This window comes from Pelodiscus sinensis, chromosome 4 (genome assembly GCF_052426305.1).
Source record: "Pelodiscus sinensis isolate ZL-2025 chromosome 4, ASM5242630v1, whole genome shotgun sequence".
Classification (NCBI taxonomy): domain Eukaryota; kingdom Metazoa; phylum Chordata; order Testudines; family Trionychidae; genus Pelodiscus; species Pelodiscus sinensis.
Window position 1 is genome coordinate 73,853,243 of NC_143055.1, and position 24,887 is coordinate 73,878,129.

General features: G+C 43.1%; 1 protein-coding gene across 6 annotated transcripts in view; it reads left to right on the forward strand.

The window, feature by feature from the left end:
- The window catches only part of MARCHF1 (membrane associated ring-CH-type finger 1), a 481,117-nt gene that overhangs the window by 405,629 nt on the left and 50,601 nt on the right, over nucleotides 1-24,887 (forward strand). For all 6 annotated transcript variants that reach the window (XM_075930154.2, XM_089777941.1, XM_089777939.1 and 3 more), the window contains one exon: nucleotides 17,389-17,569. In XM_075930154.2, the coding sequence (XP_075786269.2) occupies nucleotides 17,389-17,569 (181 nt within the window). The remainder of the gene's footprint in view (nucleotides 1-17,388; nucleotides 17,570-24,887) is intronic.

The following is a 24,887-nucleotide window of genomic DNA, read 5'->3' on the forward strand; positions in this document are numbered from 1 at the left end:
ATTGGGTAAGAAAACATTGTTTACTTTGATCTCGGGAGTATTTAGTAATTACAAGATAAAAGCATCTAAGTGTGTCTTGTCAAACCTGCTGACAAACCTTGTAAGTTTCTAATTGCTAACAAAATGATGATCCCAATACAAAGGAGGCAGAATCTAGGGGTTCTTTCCATCCACATTAAGACCCCTTTATACTGCCTGATCAGTGTAATGAATCCTTCCTGTGGCAGAGAATCACTTTGAAAAAGAAAGCCTGTATTTGCTTTGTGATATAAGCTTAGGTCAGCAATCCTTTAGCACGCTATAGTATGTTCACTTCAGTGACCATCCAAAGCAACATTTCAAAATACAAAGTTAATAACTTTTGAAATTAGACTTTAAGCAACTACATTTTAATGGGCACAAATCTCAGCAGGGAGAGTTAAGTAAAGTAGGTGGTCCTTCTTTCCAGTTTTATGGGGAAATAGCAAAAAGTTAGAAGATGGTTAGCACTATGTTGAGCACGTTTGGGGGTGGGAGTGGGAGAGTGATGGTAGTTACAATTGCTTAGCCAAATTCAGGCCTGCTGACGGGTGGGCAAAGGGGACAACGCCCCAGGGCCCAGAGATTCAAAAGTACTTGAGGCTGCCGACTAGTGACCATGTTAAATCACTGCCAGAGCAGCGCTCTCCGGGCAGCACTCAGGCTGGTTGGGGTTTGGGGTGGGTGGGAGGAGCCAGCACAACACACTCTCCGGGTGGCACTGAGGACTGGTTGCTCCAGCCCTGCTCTTTCCACCTGAGACCCTGCTCTTTGTGGGAGCATGGAGCTTCCTCGCCACCTTACCTTGTCTATGGACCCCAGTGAATCTGTCGGTCCCACTGTCCAAATTACTTCAAATTTTCTAGAAAAAAGCTTACCCAAACTTGATGTTCATAAGATATCTTTTAATTGATTTTATGGCAGCAGGGGGCAACATCATTCGGTTTAAAATGGAAATTTGCTACCAGTCTTAACTGTGAATAGATTTCTGTTGCTCCATATTTTTTTCCTTTCATATAGAGCTTCTAGCAGGGCCCATCTGTTTGTAACTCTCTAAAAGGAAATATGTTTTTACTAGAGGAGTGATCACAGCTCAGGCTAGTATCCAAAGTAGCAAAAGTGTGATGCAATGAAGCAGTGGTGTTTGAGACACATGGATATTACTGGCTATGTTGCAGGTTGGTAGGTAAGTTTTCTGTCTGGTGGAAATGTAGTTGTCAGAAGCTTGGTTGACACTAGGAATTTATGTAGATATAGCTATGAAAATCCACACTCCTGAGAAATGTAGCTATAGCAAACCCAGCATAGCCAGCTCTAGGTTGAGAGAATAATTCTTCTGTCAATCCAGCTACCACCATTTGGGAAGGTAGATAACCTACACCTGTGGGAAAAGCATTTCCTTTAGTATAGGTAGTGTCTACACTGAAACACTATAGTTGTGGCTATGCTGCTGTAGCATTTTAAGAGTAGACAAGTTCTAAGCCTCCTTGCCCAAAATTTTGGCTTACACCCTGGTATGGAAAACTCTACCAGTGTCCCAGATATAAAACTGTAATTGAGGTCTCAAGGGTTGCATCTTTTGATGAGGCATGCAGTTGTTGGTTTCAGACCTTCTCTGATTAACGGAGAGGTAGAAGCTGTTGGCTGATAAAGTGTATTTCACAATTTGTATCATTAAAGTTGAAGGTTTGGTTCTTTAATCCCAATTTTTGGTGTTTTATGTCTTGTTTTGCACCAATTTTGAGTGGCACTGGCAATGCATTGGAGTGGGAATGAGTCGTAACTAATTACATGATTAAACTGCCTGTTCATCAGTTATAATGAAAGAAGATTAATACAAGCATTGTAGACAAAATAAATCGTTCATAGCCTGCACTCCCTAGTGCACTGTACTCTTGACTCTCTTCTTTATTCTAATCACGTTTTGAGAAATCAAGAGAGCACCTTACCAGAACCATTATGAAATTGCTCGTGTGGTACAACATTTTTAAAAGGTGTTTTTCTGTATTCAGATAAAGACAGCTGACTATATAGCATAATGGAAAGACAGGAATGACAGAGGAGAGGAATATAAATTGATTACATTCAGTATGCAGAATTAATGTGCTTCATTCATACTGGGTTTTGAGGGAGAGGAAGACCAATTTGTCATTTAGATTATTTTATGCTGAAAAACTGGAATAGAAAGAAAAAAGAGCGTGCGTGATCAGAAGGCAAGTCTGCCAGATGAAAGCAAGGCTGTTGTCTAGCGCTGGATGAACTGTGCAGAGAGAATAATTTATTCAGCAAATTTAACTTTTTTCCTGTTGATAATTTCTGAGTTGGGTTTGAGTCTCTCAAACGTGTTAATTATTTGCTGTGGGTTGTTCAGACTGTTATGACTAAATGTTCAGTTATTTGCTATTTGTGTCCTGTGATTAGTTATCTTGGTATTGTGTCTGTTCCCCCGCTAGATGCCTGAAACTTTTATAATGAACTTTTCAAGACTTTGAAACTGTATGTAGAGCAGTGTGTGAATCCTAATACAGCTGCATATGGAGCTAGTCCCTCTCTATGCAGTTACTGTGGGCTGCTCAGTAAATTATGTTGGGTGCTAATAGCTTGAGGAGTCCAAAACCATGGGCAGGGATTGATGTGAAACAGTATCTTTCCTCTAGTCATGCCCCTTCCAGCAGCAAGCTAGGTGATACAGGAGCCTTTATTCTACAGGAGGTTCATCTTTAGACTGGGTTAATCTCTGGTGAGGTGGGATACACCTTACACTGTAGAGCCAGATTGTGCCTGTCTATTCAAATCTCTCTATTTAAGGGATTCTTTCCTTGTGATCTGTGAAATTTTGGGAAAGGAATTAGGGCAAAATTCCCTTGAGTTACTGGAGGTGCCTGGCAGTTTCGACTGTATGCAACCCCTTTCAGGATCCTGTTGAGAGTTCCCATTCTACCAGATGCCTTTGTGCCTGTTTCAGAACAAAGGCAAGTATACCCTGGTGCAATGTACTGTGGGTGGCCCAGCAAGAGAGGCAAAAGGGAGTGCAAGGAACTGCTTTCTGTAGCATGCTGATAAGGTAATGAGTTCTAATATATTCAGTGACTGAATTGAACCTCATTTATAGCCATCCAGAGCCATAAAGGCAGCTCCATATACCTCTTCAGCTGCTTCCTGTAGTTGGCAGCATGGCTGGTTTATGTACCGTGCTGTGTTAGAATGCATCTGTCCTGTCTTTTGTCTCTGAAGGTACATCTACACGGCATCCAGAGGTCTGATTTATAGCTCTTATGGACATACCCATGCTAGTTTCAGTCTAGGTCACTCATTAAAGTTGAAGTGAGGTCATATAGGCACATGCTTCAGCATGGGCTACCAATGTAAGCCAGGCTTGTGCAGTCCACCCTGAAGCCCACACTGCCACATCCTCCCCTCCCCCCCCCCCACCGCATTCCTGCTGCTGCCACCACTTCTGCTCCCTCCCTAGCCTCAGTTGCTGCAGGGGCCATTTTCCATTCTTGAGTCCTGCAGCAGGTGCTGTGGGCCTGCAACTCAGGTGCCCATGGCACACCTGCCCTCCTCCCCTAGGAGTGTTTAGATGCCCCCCCCCCCACTCTTCTAGCAGCAGGCCCTTTCTCACTGCCTGCCCTCCCTTTTTCTGTCTTCCCCCCCCCCCCTTTTCTGTGTGTGCCCATACTCCCCTTTGCTTTTGTATGGTGCCTGAACCTCCCCCATACACAGTTTCACTTACCCCGTGTTGTTAATATAATTTACTCCCTCATCTCCCCAGTGAAGTCAGAGGAGCTGGTATTTCCATCCTGCGCTGGGAGCTGCACTTCTTGTTCCTTTATCCCCCTTCCTCCTTCCTTTATTGATGCCCTCCCACCCTGATTCCAGCCTAGTGGAGGGTGGGGGTAAATGGTGAACCTTCTTCTTCCGCTTCCTTCTTCCCCTTGTTCCCTCCCCTGGTACTCCTCTTCCTTTTGTTCCTCTCCTTTCCTCCCCACCCATGACAAGAATGGAGGGGCTGTCTTGTGATGCTCATGCCACTCCTTCCCCACCCTTCCTCCCATCAACTTGTGTAAATGCTGTCCCCTCTGTGGCTGCCAGGCTCCCCACTCAAACGACAGTGTCAGTGGTAGTGGATGGGGATTCTGGGACTCCCGCTGCTCTTGCCATGGCACCTTCTGCCTGTGTCACGATTAAGTAAGCCGCCCTGAAGGGCAGGAAGAGCTGGGGGACCAAGAAGGGTAAGAGCTCCACCTGGAAGGCAAAACCTCCTGCGGTAGTGACACATACCTCTACCCCGAGCCCCTGTGTGGGCTACAGCTTCCCCTCTTTCCTGTTCCCTCCAGCAGCTCTGGGGGTAATGGTGTTCCAGCCCTCAGGGTGTATGCCCACATAGCTGCCACCCGCCCCTTGCCACCTCCCAATCCACTCCAGCTGCCTCCCGGAATTCCATCCTTAATGCCCATGGCCCCTTTCTTACCCTGACCAGGAGGCACGGGGTCCATTGCCTCTTGGTGTTGGCCTCACCCCACATAGAGACCTACATGAGGATTGGCACATATGGTGGGGTCTGCAGCCATGGTGATGACCTCTGAAATGTTTGGGAACATTCTTTCTGGCATCCAAGGACACTGTCCAGGAAACAGTGGAGAGATGTTGCGTGGTGGGGGGAGTCCACATCCCACTTGAGCCTCTGGAGGACCTAGACATATGAGTGGTATTTTCCTCCCTCCTCCCCAACACTGCCCTACTGCCATTCCACTCTACCTGCGAAGGCCCTTGTCAGTGCTGCGTCCACCTCCTCTGGGCTGCAAAGATTCTGTCCTCTGCCACATCCTCTACTTCTGCTGGTAGGTCCAGATCCAACTGCCGCCAGCACAGCATGGTGGGGGATCCCTTGAAGGGTTATTGGCCCAGTACTGGGTATATTATACTTATGGGGGAGTCTTGGTGCCTTACGGCAGTGTGATGGGACTGCTTCCTGGCCCAGCCCAGAGAGGCACTCGTGACCCCTGACACCTGGGAGGATACCGGCCCTGACATTGCTGGTGGCCCTGACAGTCTGGACCCTGGGGTCACCTCTCTTCCATCTGTGACCATGGTCAATCCTGCTCAGGCCCCACAAGGCCCGGATGAGTGTGTGGGTGCCACTGCCACCATGATAACTGGCAAATCCAGGCCTGCAGAGCAGACAGCTGTGGTGGTCATCTCAGTGCCTCCTCTGCTGGAGCTGCTGACCCTGTTCCCACTCCCGACCCCTGTCCTACTCTTGTTCCCTACTCAACCCCTTCCCCAACTTAATGTTTCACTCCTCCTGTTCTTCCTCCACCATTTCCTCTTACTCCTTTTCCTGATTCCCCTCTTCCTCCTCCCTTTCCTCTTCTCCCTGACCTCTCTCTCTCAATTTACCCTATTGCTGCCACCCCCAGGGTTTCGGTGTTTACCTCATATGTTGGCCCATAGGTGGTTCTCATTTCTCTCACTCCCAGTCTGTCTGGGGCTGTTCTCCTTCTGCTATTGCCCCTACCATCATCACATCAGGGACTTCATGGTCCCTGCTTGCTTATGTGGATTGGCTGTGGGATCTGGAGGGGGTCTGGTCTGAGGATGTTCAGGGGCCTGAGGCCCTAACACCAGATGTGCTAAAGAATCAGTTGCACAGTTTCTTGGAGGACATTTGTGGCTCCAAGAACAAGGTGGCTCTCACCCTTCAGCGCTGGAGAGACTTCCATCTCATCCTCTGGACCGTAATGGCCATTTTGGGGGAGGGCAAGGGTGGCTATTTACAAGACCAGGGAGCAGAAGTTGGCTGAGGGAGGGGCCTGCAACTGTGGGGACTGTTTCTGCACCTGTATCCATTGAAGCATCTGGGCAGAGTTCCATTGGGTGGTGTCTGCTGGCTCTCTCAAAGACTTCGAGAGACAGTGGGCACTATCCTGGGTTCTCTCTTTGGTATCACCATCTAGTTCCCTCATTTTAGCCTTTTGACCTCCTGTTATCTCTCTATTTGTCCCATGTAATCATTTGGTGTTTTGGGTTCTGTGGATCCTCCCCATAGGCTGGTGGGTGGTCCTTTAGATGTGGGCAGGCTTATGCCCACCCACCTCCCAGACTCCAGTAGGACTACTTTTGTATAGCCTCCTGCTCTGACCTTGTCACAATTAGATAGACATCTTTCAGGGATGATCTAGATCAGGGCTGGGCAAAATATGATCTGCAGGCCAGATCCAGCCTCCAAGCCATCAGACCTGGCCTGTAAGAGCCTCAGTCAACTCCCTGCCTGCTCTGCCCCCACTTGGCACTCAGTGAAGCCAGCTGCTGCAGAGCCATGTGCTTCTGTGAATGCTGAGAGCTCAAGGGAGGGGGCAGATGCTTCCCACACTGTGTGAGGAGCCCCCCCCCTTATCTTCTGGGATCACATGGCCCCTTTAGCTACTGTGAGCAATACAGGGGTGTGGAAGGCAGGGACCCTGGTTAAGAAAGCTGCTGGCTGGGAGCCACCTTAGGCAAGGTCTCCCAGCCAGAGGCTGCCTCTGGTATCCCAATCCTTCCCTTTCCCAAACCTCTGCCCCCTCCTATACCTCATGTAACGCAAACCTTCCGCACCCCTGCTCCAGCCCCCATACATCTTCCCAGACACTGCATCCCCTCCTCAGGTCACAACTCCCTCCCGGACCTTGCATCCCAATCCACTATCCCTGATCACAGCCCAAATCCCTGCACCTGCTCCTGCACTCCTGCCCAGGTTACAATCTCCTCCCACACCCTGCAATCCCTCTTGCACTCCTGCCCGAGGGTACGACCCCCCCCCTCCCAGACACTGTACTTCAGGGGTGGGCAAAACAGCTTCCACAGGCTGGATCTGGCCTCCAAGCTCTTTGATCTGGCCTGAGCCTGCTCTGCCACTCCCCCACCCCCAGGCCAATGAAGACCTGGGGACGGGGGAGCGCACAGAGTCTCCTCTTCCCCGCCTCGCCAGGTGCACGCAGCACCAGAGGGAAACGCTAGTTGTTCAAAACAGCTGGTGGTTCTCTCTAGGCACCACGCTCCGGGCAGGGTGGGGGGGCAAAGACTTCACACACTCCTCAGGCCAATCACGGTCTGTGCGCGGGGGAGCAATGAAGTCTTCTGGCCCCACCTTTCACCCAAGATCTTCCCCATTCTGGGGCAGCTTGCGACCACTTCTGAAATATATGAAGTGGCTCCCCCTTCAAAAATTGTTGCCCACCCCTGATCTGGATGCTACTTCGTCCTTCCATGAAGGCAGGGGACTGAACTTGATGACCTCTTCGAGGTCCTTTACAGTTCTAATATGAATGTGGATATTCTGTGGACAAGGGATCTTTTCAAGACAAATCTATTTTAAATCATTATTATTTTTGGATTCTGGTGTCACAAATGTTAGAGTTTACATTGTCACCAGCAAACCTTGATGAGAAAATTATTAATGTGAACATGGTTTTATGCATAAATGTACCAAATGTATCCAGAATCTTTTGTAATGTAAAGATCATATAGGGGTTCTGGTGGTTCAAAGTTCCTGCAGTCTTTTTTTCAGTGGGGGTCCTTCATATGGCCAATGCCTCCCTAAAAATTCTGGATTGAAAAACATGTATGTAGAAATACATTGGTTTGGTCATAATCCTAATCTGTCTCAGATGAAAAAACTGTCAGAACATTTCACACAGATCAGTTGATGGACAACGTTTACCAATGGTAATACAATCCCTCAGATGAAGCAGAGAAGACTGATGCAGGATAGTGGAATATGTTGTTTTCTGCACAACCAGGAATGAAATTGGCCTATTTTCTAAACTACTGAAGTAGAAAGATGATTAGTGAAAGACAGGTTAGGATAACTGCTGTTCTCCCTAATGAGGGCAGAGATTAGCAGCTATTCTTCCTAATGAGGGTAAAATTGTTACCCTGTATGTGAAGGGGAAAAATACAAACCTATTGCAACCTATATATATCTCTAAATTATAGGCAGTGCAGGTGGTGACACTTATCATTCAGGTGGCCTGACAGTTTCTATTAAAAGACCCTCTTTTCAGTTGCTAATAACTTTGCCAGATTTTAACCATAGGGGCTGAAATGTTCCATGCCGCTGTTAGCCCAATGCTGAATATTTTTGTTTAGCTGCTTCTGAAATCAGGATTATGGAAAAAAGCATGTTTTGTTCATGTCTTATTTAAAAAGCCTTACAGCCCTTTCATTGAGAAACTCCAATGTCCCTACACTTTGGAGTAGGGACTTGAAATTTGGTAGAGGGGGTCAGCCTGGTGTGAAGAGCATATGTTTTGCTGTCCCTGTGAAAATCCACCTAAATGTGGCCCAGTTATGAGCAGTGTTCCTCTAAGCTGCAGGGCAGCACAACTTCACAGGTGCTCAGTGCATGGAGCTGACTGACAGGGTGGGGCTGATTAATCACCTGTGAAGCTGTGCGGCCATGCAGCTTAGAGGGAACACTGGTTATGAGTCTCTGTTCTCACACAGTTCTCACATTCCATACTTTCCTTTCCTTCAGTCCCTTTTCTCATTCACTACGTGTCTTTTCAACTTCAACAACAAATGAGACAATAAAAATCGTAGCCTGTAAGCCTATACCTTCCCAAACCTTACCTGCAGCTTATATACTTTCTGAAACTTTTAACTGTTTTACTCTGTTTTAGCAGTAATGCAAGGGGCCTACAGAAATCTTATTTCTGTAAGAAGTAAGCTTTGGCAATAAAGTAGGTAACAAGTAAGATGGACTAGAGTAAGTCATAAGATAGCTCATTAGTGTGTGTGGAAATTTCCAGTCTTGTGGATAAGGCCAGGTCATAACCACAAAGGGGGCCTAAAGTGCTAGCCTGGAGTAAAAATACCTGTTAGACATCCTGTTATTTTGTATAACACGAGCAGACACACCCAAAAATATAGGTGAGGTGTCCTGTGTGTCCATAAAAGACAAGCAGTAATCAACATCTGGTCATTTTTAAAATATTTGGCGCCTTGCCCATTTTTGGAGTTGAGATGTGCTTAGGGATGTGAACGAAATGCTTATCGTATAGTCAACCCACCAGTTGATTAGTCACTCTCTTCCCCCCTCCCCGCTGCCTCTATAAGAAAGAGGTAGTGAGGGAGTGCTTCAAAGTGGCAGTTCCACATGAAGCTTTGGCCTGGCAGTTGGGAGTCCCCAGTTGGCTCGGGCTGCACGCAGCTTTTCAAAGTGGCAGTGTGGTGTGGAGCCTGGGGTCTACCGCTTTGTAACATCGCATGCAGTCCGAGTCCTCAGCTGGCCCCCGGGCTGCATGCGGCATTTCAAAGTGGCAGCACTGCGTGGAGCCCAGGGTCAGGAGGGCAGTTCCTAGCTGACCCCTGGCTCCACGCAGTGCTGCTGCTTTGAAACACCACGTTTCAAAGCAGCAGCACCGTGTGGAGCCCAGGCACTCCCCAGCTTACTGTAGGTTCCCTGCAGTGCTGCTGCTTTGAAACACCACGGGAAGCATGGGGCTAGCAGGAAAGTGTTTGTTTGAGTCCCCTTCTGGTTAATTACATCACCAGTTTTCAAATTGTGGTCTAGACTTGCTGTGGCCCAGAGTCAAAGCAAAAACCTGAGGGCTTCAACCCTAGATGGTGGGCCTCAGGTTACAGGCCCCCTGCCTGGGGCTGAAGCTTTGGCTTTACCTCCCTCCCATGTGGGGCAGCAGGACTAAGAGTGGGCTCAGGCTTTGATTTCCTGGGATCATGTAGTAATTGTCTTCAGAAGGGGGCCTTGGTGCAGTGAAGTTTGAGAATCCCTGAATTACATGAAATGTCTCATAAAGTAATATGTTAACATTTCGCTTTCGTGCATTCTTTTTTAATGTACATTTTAGAGCTGGTCAACATTTTTGGCACACACAAACATTGCCAAAATAGCTTTAAAAAAAAAACAAGACCCATGAAAAACTCCTGGAACTTTCAATTTTTCTCTAAATTTTTATTTAAATTATTTTCAAAATTTTCTTTATTTTGTTTACAGAGAGAGATTTTCATAGTGCAATCTCAGTTTGCATTAACCAAAACAGTTTTTGCCAAAAAAAAATTGTACAAAATATGACTTAACAAAATATGGAAAATAAGAAATGGAAACAATATTGCAATTCATGACTTTTTTTGGTACATAACAAATAAACCTGGGTTCTGTGGGAACACGTTTTTTAAATAAATAATTTTCATAGGTTCTGTTTTGCATACCTATAGAGTAGTGTGTAGTTCTGTCTACGGATGTTGATGTGTATATATGTGTTGACTGTGCGATTAACCCATAAGCTTAGGTTTATGGGTTAATCTTGTTGACTACACACATTTCCCCAGCATTGTATCAGAGGCAGCATCGCAGGGCGGCAAGCTGGTTTTTAATCTGGCTACTCTCGCAGATTGGCTTCCACCTAATGCCCCGTGCTGCTACCTCTGATATGAGCAGATGGATGCCTGGGAGTGGGACTGGATCGTACTGACTGCCAGTCCCACCCCCAGGGACACTAGAATAGTCAAGTAACCGATAAGAATTCATGCAATTACTGGACTATTCAATTCCCCAATATCTAACATCCCTTGTTCTGTCAGATGCTATATGTGAGTGTCTAAAGGTAGAAACATTTCTATGCTTGAGAAATATGTAATGATTATTTAATTATCAGGCAGTAATTTGATGTAATGTACTTAAACATGTACAGTATTTGACTTGGTTCAGCATAGCATTTTGATTAAGAATCTAGAACAATGTAAAATCAGCATTGCACACATGAAATGCACTAAACTGCCTCATAGGACTCAAAATGTAATTATAAGTGGGAATCTTCTTTGAGCTAATAGGTTTCCAGATGAGGTGCCACTGTGATCAACTCTTGGCTCTACTGTTCTGAATATTTTTCTCAATTATCTAGAGAAAAACATGAAATAATCACTGATAAAGTTCAGAGGAGATGAAGACTGAAGGATTGGTACGTAATGAATAGGACATTGTTACAGAACAATCTGATTTTCTTTGTAAGCTGGGAAAGCACACAATGTGCATTTCAGTGTAGCCAAATGTAAGGTCAGACAACTAGGAACAAAGAATACACAGGCCATTCTTACAGGATGGGGCATTGTGATGAAGTACCAACCACATAGTGAGCTATCAAGGGTTAACGAGTTGCTGTAAGCCCACTGAGCCCCACTCTGCTCCATCTGCATTTGCTGTCGGATGGGGAAGTGTCAGGTGAAAAAGGACAGTTCAGTAGTGAGCTGACAAGGGAGAAGAACAGACCTCCTACCCTTTGCTTCCGGAGGAAAGTGCCAGCCCAGAATCACTGCAGAAACTGTGGGAGCCTCTGGGAGAGGGAGGTAAACAGGCCAGTTTAGTTTGGTTTGGTAACTATTTCTTTTCTTTGCTACATAAAGACTGTTGGTCTGTCTCTGCTGGCCCATGGAGCCTCATGAGACTACAAGCAGTCCCTGAGTTACGCGGATACGACTTACGTCAGATCCGCAGTTACGAACGGGGCTTTTCTCGCCCTGGAGGACGCCAGCAGCAAGACAGCCCAGAAGCGCCGCGGTCCTGCTGCCTGCATCCTCTGCGGCCTTGCTCCGCGTCTCCCAGGTCTGCTGGGGCCCCCCAGCAGACCAGAGAGATGCGGAGCAAAGCCGCGGAGGATGCGGGCGGGACCGCGGCACGTCTCAGCGGTCCCGCCACCCCTGTCTCCCTGGTCTGCTGGGGGGGGGGGCAGCTAGTGCGCTCCCCCCCTCCCCCAGCAGACCAGGCTTTTCTCGCTGCCGCCGCCTGGGGTAAAGCAGCTGGGGCGCTGCTGGGTTGGTCCCGCAGTGCTGCTCCTCGGCGCTACTGGACCAACCCGGCAGCACCCCAGCTGCTATGCCCCGGGCTTCCTGGAATCAGCCGCTGATCAGTTTCAGCAGCGGCTGACTTGGGGACACCTGGGGCTATTCAGCGGCTGATTCCAGGAAGCCCAGGGCAGAGCAACTCTGCCTCGGACTTCCTGTAGTCAGCCGCTGGTCAGTTTCAGCAGCGGCTGAATCTGGACGCCAGTTCCAACTTACATACAAATTCAACTTAAGAACAAACCTACAGTCTCTATCTTGTACATAACCCGGGGACTGCCTGTATTGCAAGAAATCCTGAAGGGACTTGATTTCTGTCTTCTAGTCAAGTCTGCCTGGTCATTTGTCTTTGATTCTGGAGAGTGTGCAGTCACTAGGACCCTAACCAGTGATTTGTGGGGGACATCTTATTGGGGGTCATAATGGATAGATAATCAGCTGAATCTAAGCTCCCAATGTGGTGCTGTGGCCAGTGAGTTCATGCAGTCCTTGAATATATTAATCTGGACAATATCTAGTAGTAGTAGTAGGGAGGTTGTTACCTCTGTATTTGGCAAAGGTGTGGCTAGTTCTGATGCCCACAGTTCAAGAAGGATATTGATAAATTGAAGAGAGTTCAGAGAAAAGCCACAATACTTATTTAAGGATTAGATAACATATCTGACTGACTCAAAGAGCTCATTTAACAAAGAAAAGGTTAATGGGTGACATGAATCCAATTTATACTACCTTTATGGGGAATAAATGTTTGATAATGAACTCTTCAGTCTAGCAGGCAACATTTTAGCAAGATCCAATGGTTGGAAGCTGAAGATAAACAAATTCAGATGAGAAATAAAGGATACATTATTAAAAATAAGGGTATTGAACTAGTGGAATGCCTTAGTAAGTGTTCTGGTGGGTTCTCTATCACTGTAATTTTTAAGCCAATATTGGGTGTTTTTCCAAAAATATGCTCTACTTTTAACCATAACAATTGGGCTGGAAGCAGTAATGAATTCAGGGAAGTCATTTGATGGTCTGTGTTGTGCATAAATCCATCCTAGACTATCACAATGGTTTCTTCTGGTTTTTAAATCTATGAATTTATGAATATATGCTTATATAATGCATCTGCACAAAGAATAATTTCAACTATGGACATTTATATACTCTTAACATAATATTTTATAAGCCATTTCCTTGGGGATAGGGTGGAGGGAATGAAAAGGATAAATTCTATCATTTGGAGATAAATGGAAATACATAATTACAAGTTCCTGTCCTATAGATCTTACAAGATATTTATGAAACCTCTTGCAATCAGAGAGCAACTAATCATTGAGGCGCATCCCTTGAGGAACCACATCTTGGTAACTGTGTATACTTTTTACACTATAGCCAAATTAATTCTCTGTCCATGAAAAGGTATTTTGAAAACCTCAAGCTGTCATTGCATAAAAAAGTTTCTGTGCGTGCTCAAATTGTGACTTTTAAATAGAGTCTAACTCAGCCAAGTAACTGATTTTCCCCAGTATGGTCAAAATAATTTCTCCAAAATGAAGAGGATTTGTGTGTCAAATTTAAACCTTTGGAAGTCAGCTCCTTTTAGGCTCCTTCCAAGAGCTTAACCTACCCTTTTGGGCACTATCACCTAGTATCAGAACTGTTAAAAAATTAGCAAGACTTTCTTGGGTGGAGGGGGGAGATGGTATTTTTCCCATTTAATTCATCACAAAAGCGCTTGAACAATTTGTATTCAAACTTTCCATGGGTAGGGCTAGGGTATTTATGCTTATATAATCAAACAATATATTCTGTATTAAATTGTGTAATAAGTGTGTATATAACATATGTAAAATTTAAATTATAGCTGGAGAGCTAGCTACAGCTGTATTTAAAAAAAGATTTATATAGCAAAATAAAACCCTCAGGCAGAGACCAGGCCTGTAAAATGTCAACCTGATATTTCAGCAAGTTATGAGCAACAGGAAATGGGGGGCTAGAATAGAAACACTTCAGCAGTTTTAAATATAGCTATACCTAGCCCTGCAGCTATAATTATTTTTATGCAATATTTTTTCAACACCCATGCAAGAAAACCTTTTATAAGATGAAATTTATGACAGAGGCTATATGGGCAGTGCTTTCAATAGTTACAGCAGTGGGGTGGGCCTGGTCAATTGCTGTGCTGGTTCAAATCCTCCTGTGCCAAATATTCACACACTTACTTATTCTGTCTTTAGACAAGATACAGTGTGCGTTGTTCTCTCAGCCAGTCTTTTATAGGCAAATAAATTACAAACAGAACAAAAACACACAGAAGAGAATAACACATAATATACTGAAAGTTGTTTCTACTGCTAGCATGTTTATTCTCTTGTATATTTTTATTATATATTTCAGATAGTGTTTTTGTATTAAGTGTTTCTGCTGAAGAATAGTTTTGTTCTTTAAAAAGTAGCACTGTCATTTGATTTGCATATCTCAATGGAATTTTAGCTTGCTAGTTTAGCTTTTACAATAATTTGAAAATTTCAACATTGGTTTAAAAAGACTCTTGGGTACCCAATTTAGTTGTCTAATTTCTAAATGGCTTAAATGCTGTAACTGGAATTAAAGTGAGCAAACTCTAGTATTTTCCCTTTGGGAAATGGTTTTAATTTAAAAAAAGAAAGTGATGTTGCTTTTTTTATGTAACATTTTAGATAGTGATCTAAACTTTTCTCTAAACAGGCAAAGGGTAAGACTTACAAATTACCATTAGCAAAAGGGCAAGACCATAACTGTATTCACAAAACTTTCATCAATGGTTGGGAGTGTGTGGGCTATATCAAAATAGCTATTTATTCATTTAAAAAAAATATTACTCCTGTTTAAGTGTGGCTTTCAGTAAAACATCAGTGTACAGTGAGGACATATTGTAACTGAGGCTTCAGTTTATCAAGTTTGTCTGGGCTAGTAACGATTAGAACACAGATGGATTTTTTTGTACATTAACTTGCCGGAACATGCACAAAAACCAAAAGTGGTGGGTAAGACTGAAAATTTGAATCTTTCAGTAGGGTGCAGACACTGTTACCAGATCGCTGACTCAAACAACTGCGGGGAGAGCTCTCAATTTCATGTTTCCTTTTTCAAGTTATATTTCATTTCTGGTTATACATCTGGAAGACTGATTCTATTCTGCTTTTTCATTTGTGGAGACTCATTTTCTCATGGCTGTGGGCCAGTCTATTGAAAGATGGGGAAGTGAGTTGAGTCTTTCCAATGTCCAAAGAAATCAACTCTTTCTTTTCTTTCAAATTTCCTCTTTCTTCTGGCAGTAGACTAAGTAGCCTGTTAGCTATGGCTGTACTCAATAATTATAGCAATGTATTTGTAAGACTTAGCTAGCCTTTCTTATGATTTATGTCAAGTGCTCACATATCCTGATGGCTATGATGCTCCTTCCCAGCTTCCTCCATGAAAAATATGTACAGCATGACAACCCCCACAGAGAACAGATCGGACACTATATATTGCAGTAAGAAATTTTTTGTAGGCTTTCATATTTGCCTGTAAATTCTGTCACCTGCTACAAAAATGTTCCTTTTCTCCATTCTAATTGCCTGCTGCAAGCTTCACGTGTCTCTGAAAGGGCTAAATGCTGTGGTTACCACTTCTCTATTTTGAGGTTGATGTGGTTTAGGTTTTGATGCATTGCTTGTGGCTTTTTATTCATTTATTTATTTATTTTTAGTTTGCCATTTAGGATATCCTGTTAGTTTTTGAGAGTGTTGAAACTAAACTTCTTTTTTATGGATAGCCCTGTTGCAAAGTCTTCTGTTCACCTGCAGAACAATTTTTAGCCTTTCTAGAGACACCATCAGCAAAGGTGTCAGTAAGTACCAGTTCTGATTATTGTGGGTGGTTGTTGGGGTTTGTTTTTTGTTTGGTTGGTTGGTTTTTAATGTGGACTAAGAACTGACTGTGATGATTAAGTCATTTGATATAGGCCGTAGAAAAGACATCAGATAATTTTATTTTTTCTGGCACTACTGACTTTGAATACATTTGAAACAGAAATCCAGATGTAAAGAAAAGCTCTGTATCCCATTAGCAGCTAGGAATCAGTCTGTGGACAGTTCCCACAAGATGCAGGCAAACCATCCTGAAGGGGTACATGTTCTACACTGCATCTGGGAGGGAGCATTCTACTGTGGGTAAAAAGACTCAACCTAGCGCGGGGCTTGAGGTGGTGTGCTAAAAATAGTAGCTTGAGCTCTAAAGCTCACTTGATTCCCTGTCCATCCAGAAATATAATTTATGTCATTATGTGCCAACAGTGTCCTTCTGCTATGTATATTGGACAGACTTCTCAGACACTTCGCCAAAGAATTAATGCCCACAAATCAGACATCAGACATCTTCACAAAGAAAAACCAGTTGCTTTTCATTTCAATCTACCTGGACATAGTCTTAATGACCTTACTACATGCATCTTTCTTCAGAGACTTTAACACCAGATTACAGAGGGAAACTTCAGAAATTTCTTTCATGCTTTAATTTGACACTTTACAAATGGGCCTTAAAGATGCTAATTACCTTAACCATTACAAAGATAGCTTCCCTACTTATCACCTCTGATTAGCCATTCATTTACTCATAAATAGCTGTTCCCTCCCTCCCTCTCCCTCACCCCACCTTCTGTACTAAATCTGATTTCTCAGTTTAATAATGTGTTCACTTTTTTCATTGTATTCCTTCGGTATATATGGTCATGCCAATTCTTTTCCAGAATATGATCTGAGGAAGTGGGTCTGGCCCATGAAAGCTCATCACCTATTAAACCATCTTGTTAGTCTTTAATGTACTACATAGTTTTTCCTTTTGTTTTAGCAAGATCAGACTAACATGGCTTCCTCTGTATTATTATTGATTCCCTGAGTGTGAGCTGAGGTAGCTGCAGTTCCTAGACTGCTATTTTTGTCAGGCTAGCTTAAGCCCCACAAGCGTGAATTTGTCTGTCTAGGCTAGGAACCTTGCTCTCAGCTGTAGTGTAGACATAACCAGGATGGATGCAATTTGTAGTCTTTGTGCTTCCAGTCCCCTCTGACACTCTTCCAAGTGGAGTGTGTGAATACTAATGATATTTCCTAGTCACCAGTCTGTCTCTCTCACCACTTGGGCCTTTTTCAGGGTTGGCTTTTTATACTTTTCATACTTTCCTGTTTAACTTGGGATCTGGTTCTGCCAACCTTGTTCAGTATTTCACTGGGACTACTCATGGAGTGAGGGTGACAAAATTAGGACCTAAAGATTTTGTTACCCAAAAGGGAGGGAGGAAGGGAATGAATATAATTTCAGTGATTCATCTCTAGATCACACGGAAAAATCAAAGTGTCAGATGGGAATGAGGAATACATTTCTGGGCTCTAATCTAAAAGGCCATGTTCCTTGGCTCTTGTGAATGTCATGTTGAGAATGAAGAGCAGTGTAAATAAACCAGTGGTTTTACTTTGTGCCTTAGAAAGCTCCCTTACTTTCTGTTGCTGTCCTCCCTGTCAGGATCTGTCACTGTGAGGGAGATGATGAAAGTCCCCTCATCACACCGTGTCGCTGCACAGGGACCCTGCGCTTTGTTCATCAGGCCTGCCTGCACCAGTGGATTAAAAGCTCAGACACACGCTGTTGTGAACTCTGCAAGTATGATTTTATAATGGAGACCAAGCTCAAACCTCTCCGAAAGGTACGTTCTTAGTAATTTAATTACATTCAAGTGTTGAAAAGATTAGATGACTGCACAACCTGCTGACATATTAAAGGCACATTTACATTTCCCAAATGTCATTTTTTTACTGTTACAACAAACACAAGGGGAATTCTCTACTCCACAGAAATTGGTCAGTTTACAGTAGCTGTGAACAGGTCCAGTGTGATTCATGTGCTTAGAACATGCATAATAATATCGTCTCATATAATATATTCTGCTGATTAAATTTTTCTCCCTTGCCTTTGGTGTTCTATTGGTGTGTACATAAATAATAAAGCCAGAAGGACGTCTGCGATAATCTAATCTGATCTCTTGCATAATATATCACCCAGCAACTCCTCCATCAAACCCATAATTTATGGTTGAGATTTATGCAGATATTTGTGCAGAGATGGAAAATGGAGGTAACCTGAATTATGCTTCCAGCTGCATAAATGTTAATGGTTACATATGTATGAGTATTTATAATACTCAGGTGTATTAAGTTCCCTCTGTACTTCCTAGATACAAAATCAGTTAATGTAACCTGAAGTCAAGTGTATGCAGTTTGATGATAAATATTCTTCTAGGTTAATCTTTTAAAGTCAACTTAAGTGATAATGAAATGTCAGGATACCAGAGGTGCAGAGATGTTAATTTGTTGCAATAGGAAAATATTCTTTCTTTCTCTTGTGATTCTCCCGTCCCCCACCCAATACATCATTGTGTCTTGTTGTGGTTTTATTATTTGGGGGTTGGAGTTTCACAAGAATCAGCATCTGTGTTAAAAAGCGATGTCTTACTGTTCCCCAGATGTACTCAGAGCCAGTTTGGTGAAAAAAGATAATTTCACTGCTTTTTACTCTTGTTAACACAGCCTAGAGAAAGTGAGCTAGATTCTCGGCCTTCCTGTGTCTCACACAAATTGTTTAGCAAGTTCCAATCAGTTATACCAGCTAATAAAAAGCAGTGATGAAGACAATGGGACTGTACATAATTTGATCTGAACATGCTTTCTGACAGATGGGGATGTTACAGAGAAGGAATACTTTATATTAAATTGCCAGACCTGCAAACTTAGTCTGGGATCTGAGAACTGTTTAGAATCTGGTGTTGGTCATCTTCCTTTCCAAGTGCTAACTTATGGTTCTTGTCAGCCTCTTGTAACTAATTAGTCTTTAAGATACTACTAGACTGTTAGTTGTTTAAGTTTTTCCTGTTACAAACTTACTCTGCTGTCCCTCTGAAGCTTATCTACTCACTGTCTTTTTTTCTTCCTCCCCTTTAATTTTTTCCCCTTCTCCCTCTCTCCCTCCCTCCCCTTCCTTATTTATTCTTGGATCTGGACTTCCAACACTCTGGTCATCTGAAGAAGTGGGTTGTGCCCATGAAAGTTCATGATTCCATCTACATGTTTTGTTAGTCTTTAAAGTGCTACTAGACTATTTGTTGTTTTTTAAGTTTTTCCTGTTACTACCCCTCTGAAGCGCATGTAAATAAGTTATTAATTATTATTTATAGTTTTATTAATATACAAAAGCAAATTGTATCTGATGGAGCATACTTAAGATCCATTATTTTTAGTGACATCTTCTGGCATGATCTATACATATTGCTCACTCTCTTTTCAACATAGGTTTCAATTCTTCAATCACCAACTTAACTACCAAACTTACAAGTAAAACTTGCCATGTTTTCCACATGAATATACTGAGAGCATGTTATTTAAACATACAAGCTGCCTAATTCCACTTTACATTAAGTATAAACAGTGTGTGCATCTAAAGCCCCAAGAAATACAAGTTACAGATTCCACGATGAAAAGTATGAAAAATTAACATTACTATTAACATGTGAGCAGGTACTTCTCACTCTGAATTCTTCCATTCTGAAAACCATAAGGAATACTGGCAGATTTAGAATGATTGTGCAAAATCATATTTGTGTGTTTTATAGCTTTCTGCATTGAATAGCAAACACTTCACACATGTCTTTAGTCAGGTCCCCCTGATTCTCAGTCATCACAAGTTCTTGGGAATGTCTCTGATTTTATACATGCCAAAAAGTGTGCCTGTTTCTCAGAAAGTAGTTATTTTCCATTATAAAGTATTATTTCAGCAACATTAAAAGATGTCAGCCAGCCTCTCTCCCCCAAATTCATAACTTACCAATATTTTACAGTATGGGCCCAATCTATAACTGTATGGTCCTCATCCTCTCCCTGAAATCAATGGCAAAAGTTAAGTTTTATATTGTAATTTGGGCTCAGAAATATCCATTTTCTCCCCTCTCTCTTGCTGGTCTTCTCTGATTAATTCTTTTCTCTGCACAATACTTCAACATATCAAAGTTATCAGGAATTTCTTTGAAAACAATACTGAGACATTCTTAAAAATTATCTGTATCACTTGCATGAATGGAGCTAGGAGAGTTATATCCCTTAGTTATACAATCATATGTGCTTCAATTATCTCTCCTTATGTCACCATATTCAAATACACAATATAGGCCTGAAGAAGCTATTTTGTATGCTGTGGCAAAAGCAAAACTAGAATAGTGTAGCCCGCTGGGGTGCTCCTTGGGGAATGAAGGAGTTTATACACAGGTGATGAGTAGCCCAGCCTTAACACAAGGCAGGGGCTGCAACAGTTAACAGTCAGTAGCCCAGCCCTAGGGCAGGGAAAGGGCTCTCCCAGGACAAACCAACCAGGTCACAGTCAGTACATCCAGGTACGTAGTCTGTCTCCTTAGACAGGGAAGGTTCAGGCTCTTCGCCTGTGGCTGCACGCTGCTGGAGGGGAGACTGCCACCCAATCAAGGGGTGGCAAGGGGGACGCAGGTCCTCCCTTCACCACCACCCCCGGCCCAGGGCCCTAATAGCAGCTGGTAATCAGCTGCCAGGTCAGCCAGGATCTGGGCCAAAATTCTGAACTGTTGCACCGGGGTCAGTAGGGGATCCACTCCGCAACCCACTGGCCCCTGGCCAGACCAAGGTCGGTTATCATTGGGCCAGCTCCAATTCTCCCCTATGTCCCAGGTACCTGGTTCCCTGGGAAGTCTTCCGGGCGGCCAGGAGCGGGATCCTCTGGCCACAACAGCAGGCCTGCATGGTAATCCTCCCGAAGAGGGCCAGGAGGCCCAGGCCAGTTGTCCAACTCCGCAGGCTCTGGCTCTGACTCCTCCGCCGGCCAAGGCGGGGAGGCTTTTGGCTCCTCAGTGGTCAGGGAGGCAGAGAGTGCCTCTGGCTCTGGCTCTGATAGGGCCCAGACTGGCCTTGCAGGAAGTCCTTTTATATCCCTAGGCCCACCCCCTGACTTCCTCCCAGGTGAGTCCAACCTGGCTCAGGGAGGGGCACTTCCTCCTCAGGGTCAGTGGGTGGCCACTCCAACCCACTACAAATAGGAAGAAGAATCACAAAGAGATCAACCATATGAATGTTATGGCAGGGACACAATCTACATGAATGTGGTGGATTCAAATGTTCTGACATATCCCAGTAATGTTCTAACTTGTTCACAAATCCCACTCAGCTCTTCCGGTACGTCTAGACTACAAGTGTCTTTCGAAAGAGGCTTTTTCGAAAGAATCATTCAAAAAAGCCTCTTTCGAAAGAGAGCGTCTAGACTACAGGCAGTACTTTCGAAAAAGCAAGCCACTTTTTTTGAAAGACAGCTCCTAAGCAGTCTGGATGCTCTCTTTCGAAAATGCACAGTTCACGTTCAATAATGCCTTTTTCGAAAGAGCACATTTGAAAAGAGGCATTATTCCTCGTAAAATGTGGTTTCCTGCGATCGAAGAAACTGCCACGTTCTTTCGATTTACTTTCGAAAGAATGTGGTAGCAGTCTAGACACAGGGGGAAGTTTTGTTTTTTTTTTAAAGGCCACTTTTTTCTGAAAAAACCCTGTAGTCTAGACATACCCTTCAAAGGCATGACATAAGGCAGAGCATGGCCTTCCTGTGCACTGCTACCCTGATCCCATTCCCTTTCAGGTTGATGGGAGTTTTACAGCTGATCTCCATGGTACCAGGCTTAGTTGCTTAACCCCCAAAATGGTATTTCCTGTTTCTAGTTGGTTTGGATCAGTGAGAGTGATTTTTATGACAAGGGTAGTCAAGTAGGAGCATTTTCAGGTTAACTCTGATCTGTAGAATTCTTGAAGGTTTATACTTAATAGAAGAGAGGTCAGAGAGACTACCTAACTTTACCCATGTAGTCCAGCTGGGCCTACTCTTATGGCTAAGTCCTATAGAAATGGTAATCTGTCTCTCGGGGGTGGGGATGTCAATCATGTTATAAAATTTAATAGACGATTATAGCATTTTATTTTAATACATTGTATTGGATGGTTCAGAAAAACCTGCCATTCTCTATTAGTTAAATTCTGTAGACTTTCATATTTACATTTCTGTACTATTGATGTTATTGCTATTTAATTTATATAGAACTATCCTATAGCTCTAGATCTGCCCATGTGTAGAAAGTTGTACATTTTTAAAATAGTCAAAGGTTGTGAGAAAGCATATACGTGTTCCAGGATAGTTCAAAGTAAGACTATGATTACATTATAGGACTTACCATGGTGCAGTTGTGCTGCTGTAATGCTACCAGTGCAGACGCTATAAGTCAGTAGAAGAGAGTTGTCCTGTTGACTTAATTACTCCAGACCCTGTGAGTGGCAGTAGCTATTCCTGCTGACATAATGCTGTCCATACCAGCACTTGAGTGGATGTAACTTATGTTGCTCGAGAGGAGGTTTATTTACACCCCTGAGGAGCATAACTTATAGTGACTTAAGCTGTAGTTTATATATAGCCTAAAGCTATGTCCACACTGCAGGGGAAGGTTGAACTAACATACGCAACTCCAGCTATGTTAATTACGTAGCTGAAGTCGACATACCTTAATTTGAATTTCCACACAGTTTCCACAGCAGAAGGTTGAAGGTAACAAATGCTCCCTTACGCCTCACGAGGAGCAAGAGTACCGACACTGATAGGCGTGCACCCTCTAAGTTTAATTTAGTTGGTCTTCATTAGACCCAGTGAATCAAATTCCGGAAGATCAACCGGGGCAAAATCACCTGACTCCCCAGGGAGTGCCATAGAGGGAAAGGTGTGCTGTAGCACCCTCCTTTCTTGTTTTCTGAAAAAAAAATTCATTCTGTTCATCCTTAACGTGGGCTTTGCAGACCATAGCTGAGAGATAATTATTCTAGCTGGAGTGTTCAGTGTCTATAATATTCTTAGGCATTTAGCCTGTTTTTATTAGCAAGCAGTTCATGACCCCATATTTGTTTGTCTTTGAATGTATTTGTTCTTTGTAAGTATTTTCTGCATAGTTTAGATGAGTTATGTTCAGCATACAGATTATTTGACAGCTGTTTTCTTTGACTTACTGTTCACATTGTGTGGTCAGTCACCTAAGTATATTGTTTCTGCTCCCCCCTGTTGATGACTGAAGCTTGTTCAACAGGGGAATAGTGAGTAATGAAGAAGTAGCTTCTGGCTATGAATAAACATGATGTGCTAAAATGCATGAAAATGGATTCACAAACAATGAATAATATGAGCCTATGAATCATAGTAAACTGAACTATTGAAGTTTAATACAAAATTATTAATGAATCAGATTTTTTAAAATATTCTACTAGCTCTACTAAACCCACCAAACAGCTGTTAAATTAAAACTATTTTTACTACTACCATCAGGGCTAGATTTAATCTAAAAGTGAAAGGCTCAATATCATATTGCCAGTTTTGCTACTGATTCTCACAAGCCCCTGTTTGAAGGGGGAGTGGTGGTGCGGGGCGGGGGCTCCTGATTTCAGTATATTCCATTATAATTGTTTTCATTGGAACACTTCAAATGCCAGAATTCCAAGGATCAGACCTGAACTTATTTATAGGTTTATTAACATTTCTATTTGTACAGTACCATGAAACAGGATTGGCATTAAAATAGCATGGTTTTAACTTGCCTGGTCAGGTACCATATTTATTCAGATGATTTATGCCTCAGATTTCCATGTGCCATTAATTTTGTGTTACCGTTTTCAACGCAGTTAAGATTGTGTGATAAACCCCCATTTAAATACTTAAACTCAGTAAAGAATTTGATGTGGTGCCATGTGGAAAATTATAGGTTAAATTAGGGAAGAAGGGGATTGATAAAAGCATTGTAAGGTGGGTAAGGAACTGGGAAAAGGAAAGGAAGCAACAGGTTGTGTTGAAAAATGAATTATTGGATTGGAAGGAAGTTTCTAGAGGAGCTCTTTGAGGATGAATCTTGGAACTAATATTATTCAATATTATTGTTAATAGCCTTGCCACAAACAGGAATATGTTAATGAAATTTGTCGATAATACAAAGTTAGGAGGCAGTGCCAATACAGAGGCATATCAGAGAATTATACAGAAAGATATGAATCACCTTGAAGACTAGTGTGACAAAAAAGCAATGAAATTCAATAGTGCAAATTTCAAAGTCATGAATGTAGAGACTGTTAATAAGAATTTCTGCTTCAAGTTGGGTCTCATCGATTAGAAGTGGTGGAGGATAAGAGGGCCTGGGATGTGTGTGGCTCACTCCCAGGATGACTGTGAGCTACCAATGTGAGGCATCTGAAATGAAAAATGTAAATGTGATGTGATCCTAGGATATATCGGGAGACATTTCCAATAGAGAGAGAGTAGTGTTAATCCCAGTGTACAAGGCATTGCTAAGATTGAATTTAGAGTACTGTGCACAGTTTTGTCACCCATGTTTAAGAAAGGTGAATTCAAACTGAACAAGAGGCAGAGAAGAGCTTTTAGCATGGTCATGGAAATAGAAGGTCTGTCTTATGCGAGGAGATGGGAAGAGCTTGGCTTGTTTAGTGTAGGAAAAAGAAAGGTGAGGGGGGAATTTGATTGCTGTCTGTAAATACATCAGTTGGATAACTAGCGAGGAGGATGGACAATTATTAAAGTTCAAGGAGAATGCTGGCACTAGAAAAACTGGATATAAACTGGCCATGTACAAAATCAGAAAGACAATTAGAAAAACGGTTTCTAACCATCAGAAGGCTGAGGTTCTGGAAGAGCCTCCCAATGGGAGTTGAGGGCAAACAATTTATTTAGTTTTGAGAGAAACCTGGATAAATGCATGAGTGTGATTATATGATTGGATTGCTTATGATGGTAAAGAAAGAGAAGGCTCAATGGCCTTGGAGTTCCCTTTTGGTTTATATCTCACGTGTTAAAAAGCCCATACTTTGGGAGTTTGCTAGACATCTGCGGGAGTCAGAAAGGGATTTTCACTCCCTCACCCTTCC